Here is a 15,842-nt window from a genome sequence, read left to right on the forward strand (position 1 = left end):
TCTGGAATGGTATGAAAGTATGCTGAGTGAAAGTGGAGAAAGCGGACTGTATGAATGTATTGAATGGAAGGCAGATTTGCAATAAATTAACTGTATTTTTAACACTGTAAAGTTTCAGTTTGTCAGACAACGGTTGAAGAAATATAATAAATGAATGATAAGCAAACGATCTCGAAATTTGTCTCTTGTTACGTAACGCACAGCTGACTGGGGTTTTTCAGAAAGAGAGAGAGTAACGGTTCTCTCTCGGTTTTATTACCTCGATCCTTCGGGAAGTTCGTCACGCCCAGATGTTTCCGTTTTTACTTCGAGAACATTCCAGAAGGATCGAGCCTGTTTTCCGCGAATCACGCTTGAGAGTTTCGCCCGCGCGAGCCTCGACTACAGACGCTGTTTGTCAGTGTTCTAGCGCGTGTCGCGGGACACTTTATGATTGGCAGTCGCGCGGTTGAGAACGGTGAGGCATTATGGCGTCCGCACGCGCCAATCTCAAACATTACATTTTAAACATTATTACATTGAAACAAGTAAGTGTTTGACCTAAGAAATGTTTTAAGAGAAAAAATGGAATGTATTTTGTGCGATATATACCAGAATGTTCGGAAACTTTACAACATCGCCGGTTGGCACAGCGGTTAGGGCGTTGGGCTACGGAGCGGATACGCTGGTGTTCGAATCCCGTCAGTGGAAAAGTTTTTTTTCCATACATCTTTATTTTTTCAATTTCTTATATGGTTTATTTATGTGATTTTAACAATATTTTTTTAATGTTTTAAAAATATTGAGGTAATATTTTTAACTAAAATACATACAAAAATAGTTTTGCAGTATCTATTATTTCCTCGATTCTCTAATTGTATATGTTCATCATTGCGGTCCTGTTTAACATTGTTAATATTAAAATTCATTAATCTAGTTTCTAAGCCTTGCGTCTTCAGAAATTAGGGAGGAAATAAGAAGAACTCTGAATAAATAACACGCAGCAAAGTATTGGTTTTTGTCAAATTGAGAGAAAAGGGCTATATACTACCACTATTTTGAAAGTGAGGTATCAGGTACAAATAAGTCTAAGCCATTCCTCTTTATTGTAAGTTACATGAGGAAGTAATTCCCGTTTATAGTTACTTGAATGAAAGACTTGTTCTGTGGACATTTATGATACGGATCAGGAAGTTCATTATTTTCGGTGGGATGCAGAGGCAATTCATAGTATACTAGGTCAAAAGTACCAGCTTCTACACAAACAAGTAGACAACAAAACCTTTTCAAAAATTGGAAACAATTGGAACTGCAAAAAGACTCCATTTCAAACAGTATCCTCGGTAGATACTCTTGATTTTCCGGAAATGTCAGAAATAGATTTAAAAATTGTTGGAAAGTAATTGGCAGGAACATTTCGTACTTTCAATATATAACATTTATTGAAGATTACACACTATGAAATATATGTATTAATAAAGAGAAAAATTCTAACGCGTCACATGTCTTTTTCTGAGCAGTCGCGATCTTCGCTTACAACCGTTATACTTTTGCGCACGCGCTCTACTTCCTTTCCAAACCGCGAGAGTACGTGAAAACCTACGTATGCGATCAGGAATACCAACAAATCCCCCTTTTGATCGCATACCTCTAATTATTTATATTAAGTAAACTTAAATTTCTTAAATGTTTGTCGGGTGTTAGTCCTTTCGTTAACATATCGGCTTCCATATCTTTGGAATTTACATGGACTAGTTTTATATTGCCCTCTCTTACCTCATCTCTAATAAAATTATACTTTCTATTTATATGTTTCGTCCTATTAGTGACATTATTCTTGTGAACCCAGTCTATAGCCGATTTGCTATCGGTTTTCAATATGAGTGGAGGAGCTACCGCTTCATCCAATTGAAGACTTGATAATAGTCCACTCATCCATTTTAATTCTTTCACGCCTTCGCATATGGATATTATTTCCGATTCGCACGTAGATAACGCTACTAATCTTTGTTTCTGACTTTTCCACCCTATTACATTATCGTCTAATCTTACTACATATCCGCTGTATGACCTGGAATCTTTATCCGAATCCCAGCTCGCGTCGGTGGATACGCTTAACCTAGGGTTGCCTTTGGTATACTTCAGTCTAATGTGTGTAGTTCCTCTCAAGTATCTAAATACGCGTTTAACTCCATTGAAATGTATTTTCCTCGGATCCTTACTGTACTGCGATAATTTTGAGACAGCGTACGATATGTCTGGTCTGGTTCCCGTTGCTACGTACATCAGGGCCCCCAGCATAGTTTGATACTCTGTGTTATCTGTCGGCTGTGATTCTTCGTATTGGTATAGGTTACTTTGAGATTCTATGGGTGTTTTTACCGCATTGCATTCATTCATCTTGAATCTGTGTAATATCGTATCAATATACGCTTCTTGTGACATCTCGATACCTTCCGGACCGACTTCTATTTTTATGTTTAAGAATTTCATGTTACTGCCCTTTTGAATCATTTCGAAATGTAGTTTTAATTTATCCATCGTTTCATCTATTGTTTCGTCATCTGTACCTAAAACTAAACAATCATCTACATATACACCTATTATTAACAGTTTCTTACCTCTCCTTAATTTATATATACAAGGTTCTTCGGGTATTGGTTTTAATCCGAGTTCTCTCATAGTTCTGTCTAACTTCTCGTTCCAATGTCGTCCAGATTGTGGAAGACCATAGATACTTTTCTGTAGTTCGCATACCATATCCGAGTTTTGTTCATCTTTGTATCCCTCTGGTTGTTCCATGTAAACTGGTTTGGTCAAAATTCCGTGCAAATAAGCCGTTTTTACGTCATACTGTCTTATCTTCAGTCCTTGTGTTACCGCTAACGATATTAGTGTACGGAGGCTGTCTAATCTTAATACTGGTGTGAATGAGTTGTTATAGTCTATGCCTTCTCTTTGCATGCATCCTACTGCTACTAATCTTGCCTTGAATTTCTTCATGCTCCCATCCTCCGTTTCTTTTTGCGTATAAACCCATTTACTTTTTATAATTCTCATATCTTCCCTTCGAGGTACTAATTTCCACACTTTGTGTTTCTTCATAGAGTTTAATTCTTCTTCCATGGCTCGTTTCCAGGATTCTTCTTCTTGTGTTTGCATCGCTTCTTTGAAATTCTTTGGTATAGCTTCCTTCCTATCTATCACCTGATTCGTTCGATGTTTTTCTTTGTTTTCTAATCTCGATGATCTCCTTACTCCTTCTTCCCTCAGTCTATTTTCTCTAAGTCTTAGTTTATTTAGATGTAACTCCTGCACCTCTTCATTTGTTATTCCAGTTTTTCTTCCTCGTTTCTTTGTTTCTACTGTTCGAAGTTCTTCATCTTCCTCCTCGTCTCTTCGTTGTTCTTCTATTTGTTCTGGTTCTATTTCATTTCTTTTATCTTCTTCATTGCCCTGTTCAACGTTAGTGTATATTAAACTGAATACATTGCAACGAGACGTATGTGTCTCGTTGCGAGTCATTCTGTACCTTAGCCCGCACCAATCACCGGTGCGGGATAGCCGCGCGCCAATCCGCGGAATCCAGCCCGAGCGCGGACCAATCGCAGTGTGCCGAAGATTCGCGAACGAGCACACGAGGTCCGCGTTCGGGCTATAAAGATCGCGACGGAACCAGCCGAAGCCGGAGTTGGTCTGGAGCAGCTCTCGGGTGAACACCCGGGCCCAGATCCTCTCGCAGCCGCGCCAACTCGTGCTAGCCGCGGTTTACGATCGGGCAAACACGACGAGGCGCTGGAATCGGCAGAGCGTAAGTGGGTTTACGTCCCCTACGCGAAACCGAGACCGCGACCAGGATTCTGGGAGGCAGTCGATCACCGGCCTGCTCTTTTCAGAGCACCGAGGATACGACACTCCGGACCGTCATCCCCACCACCTGGACCTGTTCCCGCGTCCCGCTCTCCCCTCGGGGATCCAGCGTCGCGCTCCGCACGTTAGTCGTCGATCGGCCGCAGCAGCGTGTGGAGCTCGCCTCTCGGTATACTACCGGAGACGAGCGCCCTCGCCGGTTTCGGGCCGTAGGCATTAGGTTTACGTCTGTGCCTACGTGCTCGAGCCGCGGCCGGGCGGGGACGACGGGTGGGGGGTTCCGCGGATTCCTAACCCTCTCCTCTCCGCGCCCGCGTGCCTAGCCACCAGGAAACGAAGCCGATCCACTCTCGTTCGCTGGGCCGCGGTGCTGATACCATCTCGAGGATCGGGAGAGCTCGGGACCGCGCCGAGAGCGCCCGACTCAGGACCGCGTTAGCGAGCACGGCTCACCCGCGCTCCCCGCGCACCGCGTTCTCGATACCCACCGCGACCGTACCCGAACCGCGCCGAGGACGTCCGACGGCAGGCACCGGTCCCGCGAGCGCGTCTCGCCCGCGTCGAATATTTCCCGCGTACGAACAAGACCGAAGACCGTGCCGGCGTCCCGCGGTTACTATAGGCTAGTTCTCGTAGATAATTAATATAAGATACTCGCGTCGGAATCCACCGTTACGGTCTATTTATTTTTTGGTTATTAGGCCACCGGCCATCAGCAGCTCACCGCCGGACCGTCTGGGAATCCGGGCGGATAAGCCGCAGACCGCGTCACGGTTCATTTTATATTTAATCAAGTTTATTCTTTTTGTTTCATTAAACCACGTCTTTCGATTAATAAATCAGTTTATTCCTTTTGTTTCTTTCAACCACGTTTTTTTCGATTAATAAATCAGTTTTGTTTTCACCAACACGGCCTGAGTTATTAGACCACTTCCTTCTCCCTCTCCGCCGAACCCTGGTCGCTGAGCGAATCTAGGGGAGGGACCGCGCGCCTCGCTCGCGCCTCCACGCAGGCGAGGCGCTACCGTTACAACATCAATACTGTTCCTTTCCTTACTATTTTCTAATAACGTTGCCCCTTTTCTATTTTCGTCGAATTTTAGTGTCCTTTCTACGTAAATTTTCGTATTTTCCGGGTTATAAATCCTGTAGGCTTTACAATCTTGACTGTACCCTACAAATATGCCCGTATTCGCTCTGGGCTCTAATTTATTTCGTACCGTTTTCGGCACGTAATAGTATGTCACGCATCCGAATACTTTCGTGAAGGATACCGTTGGTTTTCTTCCGCTCCATTTTTCCATTGGTGTAACGTCTATTTCTGATTTGGTTATTGTGATGTTCTTTAAATATGTTGCTGTTGCCACTGCTTCCGCCCAGAATCTAAGCGGAAGTTTCGCATCCAGTAGCATGGTTCTTGCTTTGTCTACCAGAGTCCTGTTGGCCCTTTCTGCCACTCCATCACTTTGCGGATTATATGGAACCGTTCTTTGGTGTTGTATTCCTTTTTGTATGAATAGTTCCTGAAACCTCTTATTTGTGAATTCCGTACCATTGTCGGATCTTACCCTTTTTATTCGTTTCCCTGATTCATTTTCATATCTATTCATAAATTCTAGGAACTTGTCGTATACTTCATCTTTAGTTTTCGTAAAGTATACGAAGGTAAATCTGCTAAAATCATCTATGAGTACGTACATGTATCTATTTCCGGCTAAAGATTTAACAGGCATTGGCCCACATACGTCCATATGTATTAATTCTAGGGGTTCTTTCATACGTACATCAATTGGTTTATGTGGTCGTTGAGCAAGTTTACCTCTTATGCATGCTTCGCATTGATCCAGCTTCTCTGTAGTATATTTTAAGTCTCTCACAATTTTCCGTCTTTCCATATTGTCTAAATAATTTTCGCAGACATGACCCAGTCTCTTATGCCATAGCATTTTATCCATTTTGTCGTATTTTATTTCTTTGTCATTTTCATTTGTCACCGCCAAGTTTAGCTTATGTCTTTGTGGTTGAGGCGACAGTATATACGTTCCATCCACTTCTTCTCCTCGAGCTACCGTTCTACCACCTCTCTTTATTTTAACTCCTTTATCGAATATTACTTGGTATCCATCCTTGTTTAGCTCGCTAACTGATAGTAAATTAGTACGCAACTGTGGCACGTAAAACACTCCATTAATATTGATAAGTGTGAAATATAATACATTTATACTGCGCGGGCAATGAACAGTGCGCCATCTGTAAGAGAGACGCTGGCGAAGGAGAGAGTGGGAATGGTAGGGATGGCAGTCGAGAAGAACGAAAGAAAGACTGAGCACGTGTGCAGAAATGTAACGTTATACAGTTCCTTGTATTATAATATAGAATATATATATTGTTAATTATTGAAGAAGTATAATAAATTTATACAGTCCACCCTGAATCCCAACAATAAGCTCTGTCGTTTCATCTGTTATCACATTTATTTTCACATCGCCTATTCCTCTGGCCATTACTGATTTGTTTTCTCCTGCTAATTCTATAATGGTGTCACAGTCCTGTATATTCATCATCCAGTCTTCATTTCTTGTCATATGTGAGGTTGCGCCTGAATCCACTGTCCATACTTCTTTCATGTTGTCGCTATCATCCTGGAAATTACCATTAATACTGGCTCTGAAAGAGTGTGTTTCTTTTCCCTTTCTTACTAAATGTGTGTTCTCTGTCCTAGTTCTGGGTTTCACCTCATGATTTGTTTGTCTGCTTTGATAACTTCCACGACCCATTCGAGTGTTTCTACTGTAATTATTATTATTATTTCTATAATGATTATGATTTGATTGCTTACTTGCGTTGTGGAAACAGTCTCTTGCCAAATGATTGTTTCTACCACATATGTAACAGGATTTACTATTGTGGAGTCTATTTCTGCCTCGTGACGTTCCAAATGCAGTTTCTCCTCGTTGTATTGGATCATGAGTTCCCTCTGCTCTGTTCCCTGTGAACGCTTCTTCTTCTAACAATAACTGTTCTATTTCGTTTAGAGTTTTATCTGTTTGTGTCCTTAAAATTCCTGCAATCCTTTCCATATGTTTCGGTAACCCTCTGACGACATGATAAGTGATTTCTCTTTGCTCGAACGTTTGGCCCAACGCTGCATTACGTGCTACGATACCTCGTGTTCTTGTAATATATTCTTTGATAGATTCCCTATCCTTCATTTTCAAGGTTCTTAGTTCTAATCCCAGATCGATTCTTCTAGCACTTATGTTACCTGTGTGTCTTTCCTTCAGAGTATTCCATACTGCCTTTGCTCTTCTTTCGTTCAAAAATTGTCCTGCTTGTTCATCAGATAATGCTAATATAATGATTGCGAATGCTTCTTCGTTCTTTCTTTCCCATTCTAATCTTTGCTTATGTTCCGCTGTGTTTGAATTCGATGGTAGTTGTCCAATGCACCTCGGTTCATCCTTTTCTATAACATCGTTATATAACCCTTTATGTCTGAGAATGGTACTTACTTTTAACGCCCAGACTGGATAATTATTATTATTCAGTAATTCTATTTTATTTATCCCAAGATGATCCGTCATTTCTGTAATTTTTCCTTCCTACGTATTTCTATTAGTCTCCTTTCTAATTTCACTCGCCACGTGGTCAGCGGATTACTTAACCTCACAAACTTCCTCTAATCTCTCTTTATTTATTTCTCATTTGGAAAAACCACGCTCTGCTACCATTTGTTGGAAAGTAATTGGCAGGAACATTTCGTACTTTCAATATATAACATTTATTGAAGATTACACACTATGAAATATATGTATTAATAAAGAGAAAAATTCTAACGCGTCACATTTCTTTTTCTGAGCAGTCGCGATCTTCGCTTACAACCGTTATACTTTTGCGCACGCGCTCTACTTCCATTCCAAACCGCGAGAGTACGTGAAAACCTACGTATGCGATCAGGAATACCAACAAAAATTCTTTTCACGGAATCTTACCAATTTTCACAAGCAATTTCATATCAGGCAGAAATCGTGGACGAACACAATAATATAAATATTAATTTATTGCGTAATCCAAGAAAATAATATCATTAAATTCGAAGTAAAATCGGAGTGATATAAATAAAAGTTAGTTAAAAATGTTACCTCAATATTTTTAAAACATTAAAAAAATATTGTTAAAATCACATGAATAAACCATATAAGAAATTGAAAAAATAAAGATGACGTATGGAAAGAAAACTTTCTCACCGACGGGATTCGAACACCAGCGTATCCGCTCCGTAGTCCGACGCCCTTTTTTTTTTTTTGAAAAACATGTTTTATTGAAGTGGGGATACAATCTTTGGTGTGGAGAGGTAACAATAAACATAGGAAAAAAATACCAAACTAAATAATAATAGTAATAGTGTCTAGCTACTTGTACGTTTGTGTACGTTTCTTGCAGCTAGTCAGTCTTTGGGCGATAGCTTAGAATTAATTACGATCTAAATTATTGCTGGAGTAAGAATAAAGTAACTCTAAACAGACTATGAATTAAAAAAACGCAGGGGAAAATGAGGAAAAAAACCCCAAAAAACAATATCTTTATTTGCTTACAAACTATTACTTATAACTAGAGAGGAGGGTAAACTTTGAAAACTTAACAACGGAGGGATAGAGTGAAGGGGAGGTATGTACGGGGGTACAGGAAGTGCCAGGACCTTAAAGATAGATTTATTGCAGATAAATATCGCAGTCAGGTTTATGTACTAATAGCTTAGGGCTAACGGGGGGGGGGGGCGCGATCTTAAGCTACGACTGTAGAGATCGGATAGATGGGTATCAGTGCGCGATAGCCACCAGTATCTCTCAAGGTCTAGACGGTGGAAGTTGTCGAAGTCATTCTTTGGGATTGCCGTGGAGAGTTTGAACTTGTCTTTGTTGGTGTAGTAGTCTGTGTGGCGGAACGCGATGCGTTTGTCAGCTTTATTTCGTCTCCAATGGTAAATTAAATTTATGTTGTTTGCGTCTTGGATGATACCTATCTTATCACAGTGGATGAAAGCTTAAGGAGAGGTGTATCCAGTTTCTATTTGTTTTTGGGAGGTTGTAGTATCTTGTAATGCGAGAGATTGAATAATAGGATTATCAATGAATGGAAGGTTGCTGAAATAATCTCTGGTGAGTTTGATGGTGAAGGAATCTATCCTTGGGATATCTGCAGTGTCGTACAGTGTTTTGTTTTTAACAAAATGTTGCCAGTTGGAGTGCTGGGATCTGTAGAGCTTGAGGCAGGCTCTTAAGCATTTCCTTTCGAAACTGCGGATTTTTTCCATTACGGTGTGGTTGATATTCCACCAAGTGGGTGCGGAGTGGGTTAGAATGGGCCTGATGAGAAGCATGTATAGTATGACTTTTGTTCTGTTGGAAATGTGCTTGTTGTAAAAGATTCGGCTATTGGCTTGAAATGCGGTTTTGGCTTTATCAACTTGGATATCAATATGAACGTTGCCGCGCAGCAGGTAGTCAAGATGAATACCAAGGTATTTAACCGTTTTCCTGTGGGGGATGGGTTCTTTGTTGTTTGTACCGGGGGTTGTGGTACGGATCTCAAAGTTTTTGCTGCCTGCCTTAGCTTTTGAGGAGAGGTTGTCAAGCGGTTTTCTAAATAGGATAGTTTCACTTTTATTAGGGTTTAATTTCAGATTCCAAGCTATATAATATTGGTTGATTTTTTCTACAAGTGATTCTAGATTATCGCGAGTGGTTTTGGCTTTATTGCTAGTAGTGTACACAATTAAATCATCTGCGTACGCTAAGGCGGAAGAGTTCGTGTTACAGTTGAGATTAAATAGCCTAGGGAGATCGCTAAGAAAAATATTAAAAAGAATGGGGGAATTAACCGTTCCTTGCTGTAATCCTTCGCTGATATGGAAGATTTCTGACGAAAGCTGGGATCCGTCCCAAGTGTGGAATGATTTGTCTTTAATCATATCCCATATTTGAAGTAAAAGCCATGTGGGGCAGTGCTTCTTTTGAAGTTTGTAAAGCAAGCCATTAAGCCACACGGAGTCAAAGGCTTTCTCGATATCTAGGAGAGCTGCGCCTACAAATTGGCCGGAAGGGATGAGAAGTGAGAGGTCTGATAAAAGCTTGTGTATTGCGTGGGTGGTTGAGTGTTTATGTCTGAAGCCAAATTGTTGATGCGGAATTACATTATTTTTCCTACAGAAGTCGTCTATCTTGGAATTGATAATGGCCTCAAAAACTTTGCTTAAGCTAGGAGTTAAACTTATAGGACGATAACTGGATGGGTCACAGGGGTTCTTATTTTTTTTAATGATCGGAAGCACTTTAACTTTCTTCCAGGCTGTGGGAAAATAGTGATGGTTGGAGGCATTATTAAAAATTATTGTGAGGTCTTGTATAATGCAATTAGGAAGATGCTTGAGTATGATAGGAGGGATGTTGTCAAGGCCGCTAGATGTTTTATTTGGGAGATTCTTAAGAGTTTTTGCAACTAGCCAGGTGTTGCAGAAGGGATGTGGTTCGAGTGGAGTTGTTTTTGGATTGCTGGAAGGGTTGTCACTGGTGAATTGGGTGAATGTTGTGGAGGAATTTCTGTTTGAGGTGAAAAGATTTTTGATGGAGTCAGCCGCTGAGTCAACCAAAAGCTTAAGATGGGAGTTGGAATTGAGGTGTCGGGGTGAGTTTATGGATTCATAAAAGGCTCCTATAATATTGAGCTTGTCCTGGGGGTCGGAAAAAATGAATTTATCGTTAGATTTTTGTGCCTTCGTAAGGTCGCATTTATTTCTTGAGAGTATGCTATCGTGAGAGTTGATGTGAAATTCTTTGATTTGGGGGGGTTTTTTAGAACGGAAAATCGCATTAATCTTAGGGAAGAAGGAGTCTGTTTTACGGAAGTTTATTTTCTTGATTTGGTTGGTCCAATAGCGGTCAATTGAGAGCTTGAGTTCTAGGTTTAAAGCATTGTTGGTATCTTTGAGGGCTTTTTTGGCGATTGATGTGATATTTCTGGATGAGTAAGGGTCGGAAATGTGAAGATTATGTAGGAGTGAGACGAGGTAGCTTTTAGCTTTTAGGAGCTTGCGGATGTTGTGATTGAGGTATCTATGTGTATTATTGAATGGTTTGAATTTGGGGACTGTTCTCTGCATTGTGGAGAATATTGTGTTGGTGATAAGCTCAAGGTTGCTGTCTATTTCAGGGATCGTGAGGTTGCGAGAAGAGGGAAGGCTATTGGAGTAACTGGAGTAACTTCTGGCTAGTCTTTTGGAGAACTTCTGCCAGTTCGTAGCTTTAAAATTGAGACGGTGGCTTTCTGCGAACGGGTGCCAGATAGACAAGCTGCTGCTATTAAGATCGAATTTAAATGAGATTGCAGAGTGATCGCTGTCATATGGGAGGGTTTGTGCTTTCCCATGAATATTATCAATCAATTTTAGTCTTGAGTCAGCAAGGCAGATATCGAGGAAGGAGTTGGCAGGTTTGAAGGTCGGAAAAGCCGGGGTGAATATTTTTAATCTAAATGTAAGGCCGAAGTAGGCCTCCCATTGCTTTAAGTACCTGCCTCGCTGATTATCTACCCTGTCTCCCCAATCTTTACGTCTAGCATTAAGATCGCCCGCTATAATGTAAAGGTTTTTATCACTATGTAGATTAAGAGAATCAAAGAGATTATATAATTCAAGATAGAAAAGTTTTCTATTATCGGGTCTAGCGTATACGCTAACTATGAATAAATTCTTATTACTATTTAATGGAATTTTGATTATCGTGTACTCTAAGATTTCATTTACCGATGAGGGGGGAAAGGCGATCTTCTCGTGAGGAAGCTCCCTCTTGATGACGATGGCTGTCCCTCCTCCTTGCGAAGAATTGGGGCGGTCTGTCCTGTATACAAGGTGGTTTTTGAAGATGATGTTGTGTTTGTCATTCAATTTCGTCTCCGACAGTAGCAGGATGTCGTGGTTGTGTTTCTCCATAAATTGAAGTAAATCGAGCCTCCGGGCGTTTGTAATAATGGAGTTCACGTTGATGGCAGCAACGTTGATTAATCTTTGAAGACTGGGGGTTGAAGAAGCCATTTAGTCAGTGAAAAGGGAATTCATGATAAATTCTATTTTTCCAGCGTTGGCGGTTATTTGTGATGTTATTGCCTGTAGTTGAGAATTGATAAGTGCAGATAGTTCATTTTTGAGGTCCAGAATCCATGCCGGAGGGGAGTGCTGCTGATTATTCTGGTTGTCGTGGTTGCCGAAGACGATCTTAGGTGATGAAAGAGGCGGGTCGTGTCGGGTGCCATAAACTATGGGTGCTGGGGCTGGAGTGGGTTTATGACGGGGCTGCGGTTGCGCCCGTGTAGCAGCCTGCGCGTATGAAAGGTTTTCCCTTACTGTTGAGGCTAGTTTCCGGACTCTAGTTATGGCCGCACTGCGACTGTTGTTGATGTGGGCCTTCTTTTTTTCCAGGGCAAATTTAATGTAGGGGCAGCCTTTGTAGGATGCAGGGTGTCCGGATTCATTGCAGTTGGCACATCTGAGGGCCGCTTTGTCTTCGTGTTGGGGAATGGGGCATTTCCCGGGTTCATGAGACTGAGCACATTTGACGCACCTGAATGTCATCGCACAGTTATTGCTTGCATGTCCCAGCCGCTGGCATTTCTGGCATTGGAAGATGGCTGGGCGTCTTAGGTGCTCCCATCTAATGCGCTGATGTGCTAACGTCTTAACTTTGAAGAGGTCTGCTGGCTTGCTGTCGGATGACAGCTGAATAAGGTGGTGATAGTTGCCAGGCTGCGACTTGTTGTATGTAAATTTGGACAGTTTGGTGATTTTAACCCTTGGAATGTTAAGCTCATTCAGCTCATTCAGGATATCTTCAGGGCTAAAATCTCCTCTTATTCCTTTTATAAGAATAGATTTTGGTTTAAGTGATTTAGGGGTGAAGGTGTAATGCTGGATTTTTTCCAGTTTCAGTTTGTTTACTAGGGCTTGATGATGTTCGATCTGGCTGGTGTATATAGTGTGATTATCACTGCTAACTTCCTTGATGGTGAAATCAGCTTTGGGGATGTTGAGATATTTTGCAGTATTAATGATGGTATGGAGGTCCGTATTTATCGTGAAGATCGGAGGAGGTTTAGGTGCTTTCCTTGGGCTTGTTGCGGGAGGTGCGGTGTCCACGTGTTCCGTCTCGGGGTCGGCCAGAATCTCAAATCTGTTGGAGCTGCAACTATGGACCTCTGTAGGAGCATCCGAAGGGTCGCAATGGGCCTTAGCTGTCCTCTTAGGGGTAGTCCAGAGTTCGGCCGGTGTGGAAGGGTGCCCATCAGGGGACGCACTTGGGGACGCGTTCACTAGGGGCGCTGATGGTTCTGGCTTGCGCGCCATTTTAAGGTTGGGAGCGATTTTGGAGGAGCTGGCCTTATTTTCTTTAATAAATTGTTTATAAAGCCTGTCCAACTCGAGCGAGTGGAGTTGGGGGGTTTTCGGCACCCTCGGCTTAATTGTCGGGTTAGGTTCATCGTTCTCCTTGTCGGAGAAGTCAGGCGAAATGCACCGCTTGGAGCCCTGTGCTCTGTGAGACTCCATGGTGGAAGGTATCAAAGACCTGAGGCCAGAAACGGCTCAGGCCTGCCGAGGCAGGGGGGATAAATTTACACAACACCATACACACTTATCAGTAGATTTAGCACCACAGATAAAAACACTAACGAAGCTTGAAGGACGCATAAAGCACCGACCAAAAAGCAAAAAGAAACGCACGATCGCAGAGACTCTTCAAGGGCACGTCCGTCGTCCATGCAGGTCAGCGAGAGACTCCCTCCGACGCCCTAACCGCTGTGCCAACCGGCGATGTTGTAAACGTTACGAACATTCTGGTATATACCGCACAAAATACAATCCATTTTTTCTCTTAAAAAATTTCTTAGGTCAAACACTTACTTGTTTCAATGTAATAATGTTTAAAATGACTTAATATATACCTGCGATAAAACCAACAAGTGTAACTTTCCTCCTAATAGCAGAAACGGCGAAAAAATTCGGTTTTTCTTGTCTGGACAAAAAGTGCCCACAAGAAAAAATCTAAAAAAATTGCGGACACTGCCTGTTATGGTACTTTATCGGGGCACTAAACAGCAAAATAGCATGTTTTCATATTTTTGAGAAATGTACATTGTTCCGATTTTTTTGAGGTTTTTCATTTTTTGCGACCACAGTTTGCAAGAAAAAAATCTGAAAAAATTCTCAAAAATCTGTCTTAGGATCCAAAATATGCCACATTTTTTCAGAATTTTAGGAAGCATCAGAGTGTGGAAAATGCGTGGAAAAGCGCGAAATCTAATTTACCCTGTAACTACCCTCACGGGCAAGATAGAGGGTTGAAATTTTGCTCGGAGGGGTTTTTCTGGGTCAGCTTTCGAATGGTTCATTAATCATTGAAAAACCTCTAAGGGCAGTTTTGACCATCTTAATCGGCTAGGCCCTTTGTTTCTGACATAAACTTGATAATGTCAAATGGAAGCATTACGTTCCACGAGAAAAAAATTCCAGTCGTATTAAGGTGTTTTATTGCTGATGCACCAGCTCGAGCCTTTATTCTTCATCACAGAGGCCATATGTCTCATCAACTTTGTTCCAAGTGCAAAGTTTGTGGTACACAGGAAAGAGGTCGTCAGGTTTGCAATGGTATTACACATCCTTTACGAAGTGATGAAGAATATACCAGGTGTTCCGACGAGGATCATCATAAAGATGGTCAAAGTCCATTAGCTTTGATGCCAATAGGAATGGTATCAGAGGTGCCATTCGAGTATATGCATCTCGTATGTCTAGGTGTCATTAAAAAATTGTTATCTGCCTGGGTGTGTGGCAAATATTCCCCATTTTCAAAATTATCTTCTCGACAAATTTTCACAATCTCAGACAGAATGAGAGGGATCAATAAATATTGTCCATCCGAGTTTGCAAGGCGTCCTAGATCAATAGATTTATTTTCCAAATTTCAAGCAACAGAATTTCGGCAATTTCTTTTGTATACTGGTCCATTTGTCACCTATGGAGTGCTGAAGGATAATGTATATCGACACTTCTTGTTTCTGCACAGTGCCATAAGAATAATGGTTTCACGGGTTTTTGTTAGCAAATATTTAAACTTTGCAGAAGTAGCTTTGCAACAATTTGTTCGTCGTTGTGAAAAGTTCTATGGCCCAACTTTTAATTCTTATAATGTCCACGGTCTTCTCCACTTGGCGGATGACGTCAGACGTTTTGGTACATTAGATTCATTTTCTGCTTTCCCGTATGAAATCAAAATGTCCATTTTTAGAAAATATTGCAGAAAGCCAGGACAACCCCTTCAACAATTGAGTTCAACAAGAGATAGAACATCATGGCAGTAATAAGGGAGGTGGTGATTCTTCAACCACCATTCAGGCATCTATGATGTTTCTCAATAGTAGTAGTGCTATTTCTTACCGCAAACTTCAAATTCATAACTTATTGCTTGGCACAGACGAACGCGATAATTGCTGCATTTTACACGATGGTACAGTTTGTATAATTTCATCTATTAGTCCCCATGAAAATTCTTTTCGCTTAGGTGTACACAGATTTCTACAAGTTGATGAATTCTGTGATATCGCCTTGTCATCTCCAGCATTAGAAATTTTTAAATGCGATACTTCGAGCACTGAAATAACATATGTTAGCCAGGAAGATGTTAGGGCAAAATGTTACCGAATGCCATTGGAGGCCATGGACGTTTCCAACGAATCATCGACGGATGAAGAAGACGATAACATATTGGGAATGTCCCAGTGGGTTATCGCTGTGCTGGTTCATTTTGAAACAGTATAATTTATTCCAAGTTGCACATCGTACATTATATATTTCTCGTGTTATGATAAATTGTAATGTTATTATATATAGATACGAGAGAAATAAGATACGCATGGAAAACAAATAACTTTATGTTATAATCAATAAT

The 15,842-nt window shown here is 41.2% G+C and overlaps 1 protein-coding gene across 1 annotated transcript; it reads left to right on the top strand.

Moving 5' to 3' along the window:
• The first annotated feature begins 14,472 nt into the window (after positions 1-14,472).
• Positions 14,473-15,255, top strand: LOC143363095 (uncharacterized). The gene has a single exon (XM_076803712.1). The coding sequence runs from the start codon at positions 14,473-14,475 to the stop codon at positions 15,253-15,255; it is 783 nt and encodes a 260-aa protein (XP_076659827.1).
• Positions 15,256-15,842: the final 587 nt, after the last annotated feature.

This window comes from Halictus rubicundus, unplaced genomic scaffold, assembly GCF_050948215.1.
Source record: "Halictus rubicundus isolate RS-2024b unplaced genomic scaffold, iyHalRubi1_principal scaffold0020, whole genome shotgun sequence".
Lineage (NCBI taxonomy): Eukaryota > Metazoa > Arthropoda > Insecta > Hymenoptera > Halictidae > Halictus > Halictus rubicundus.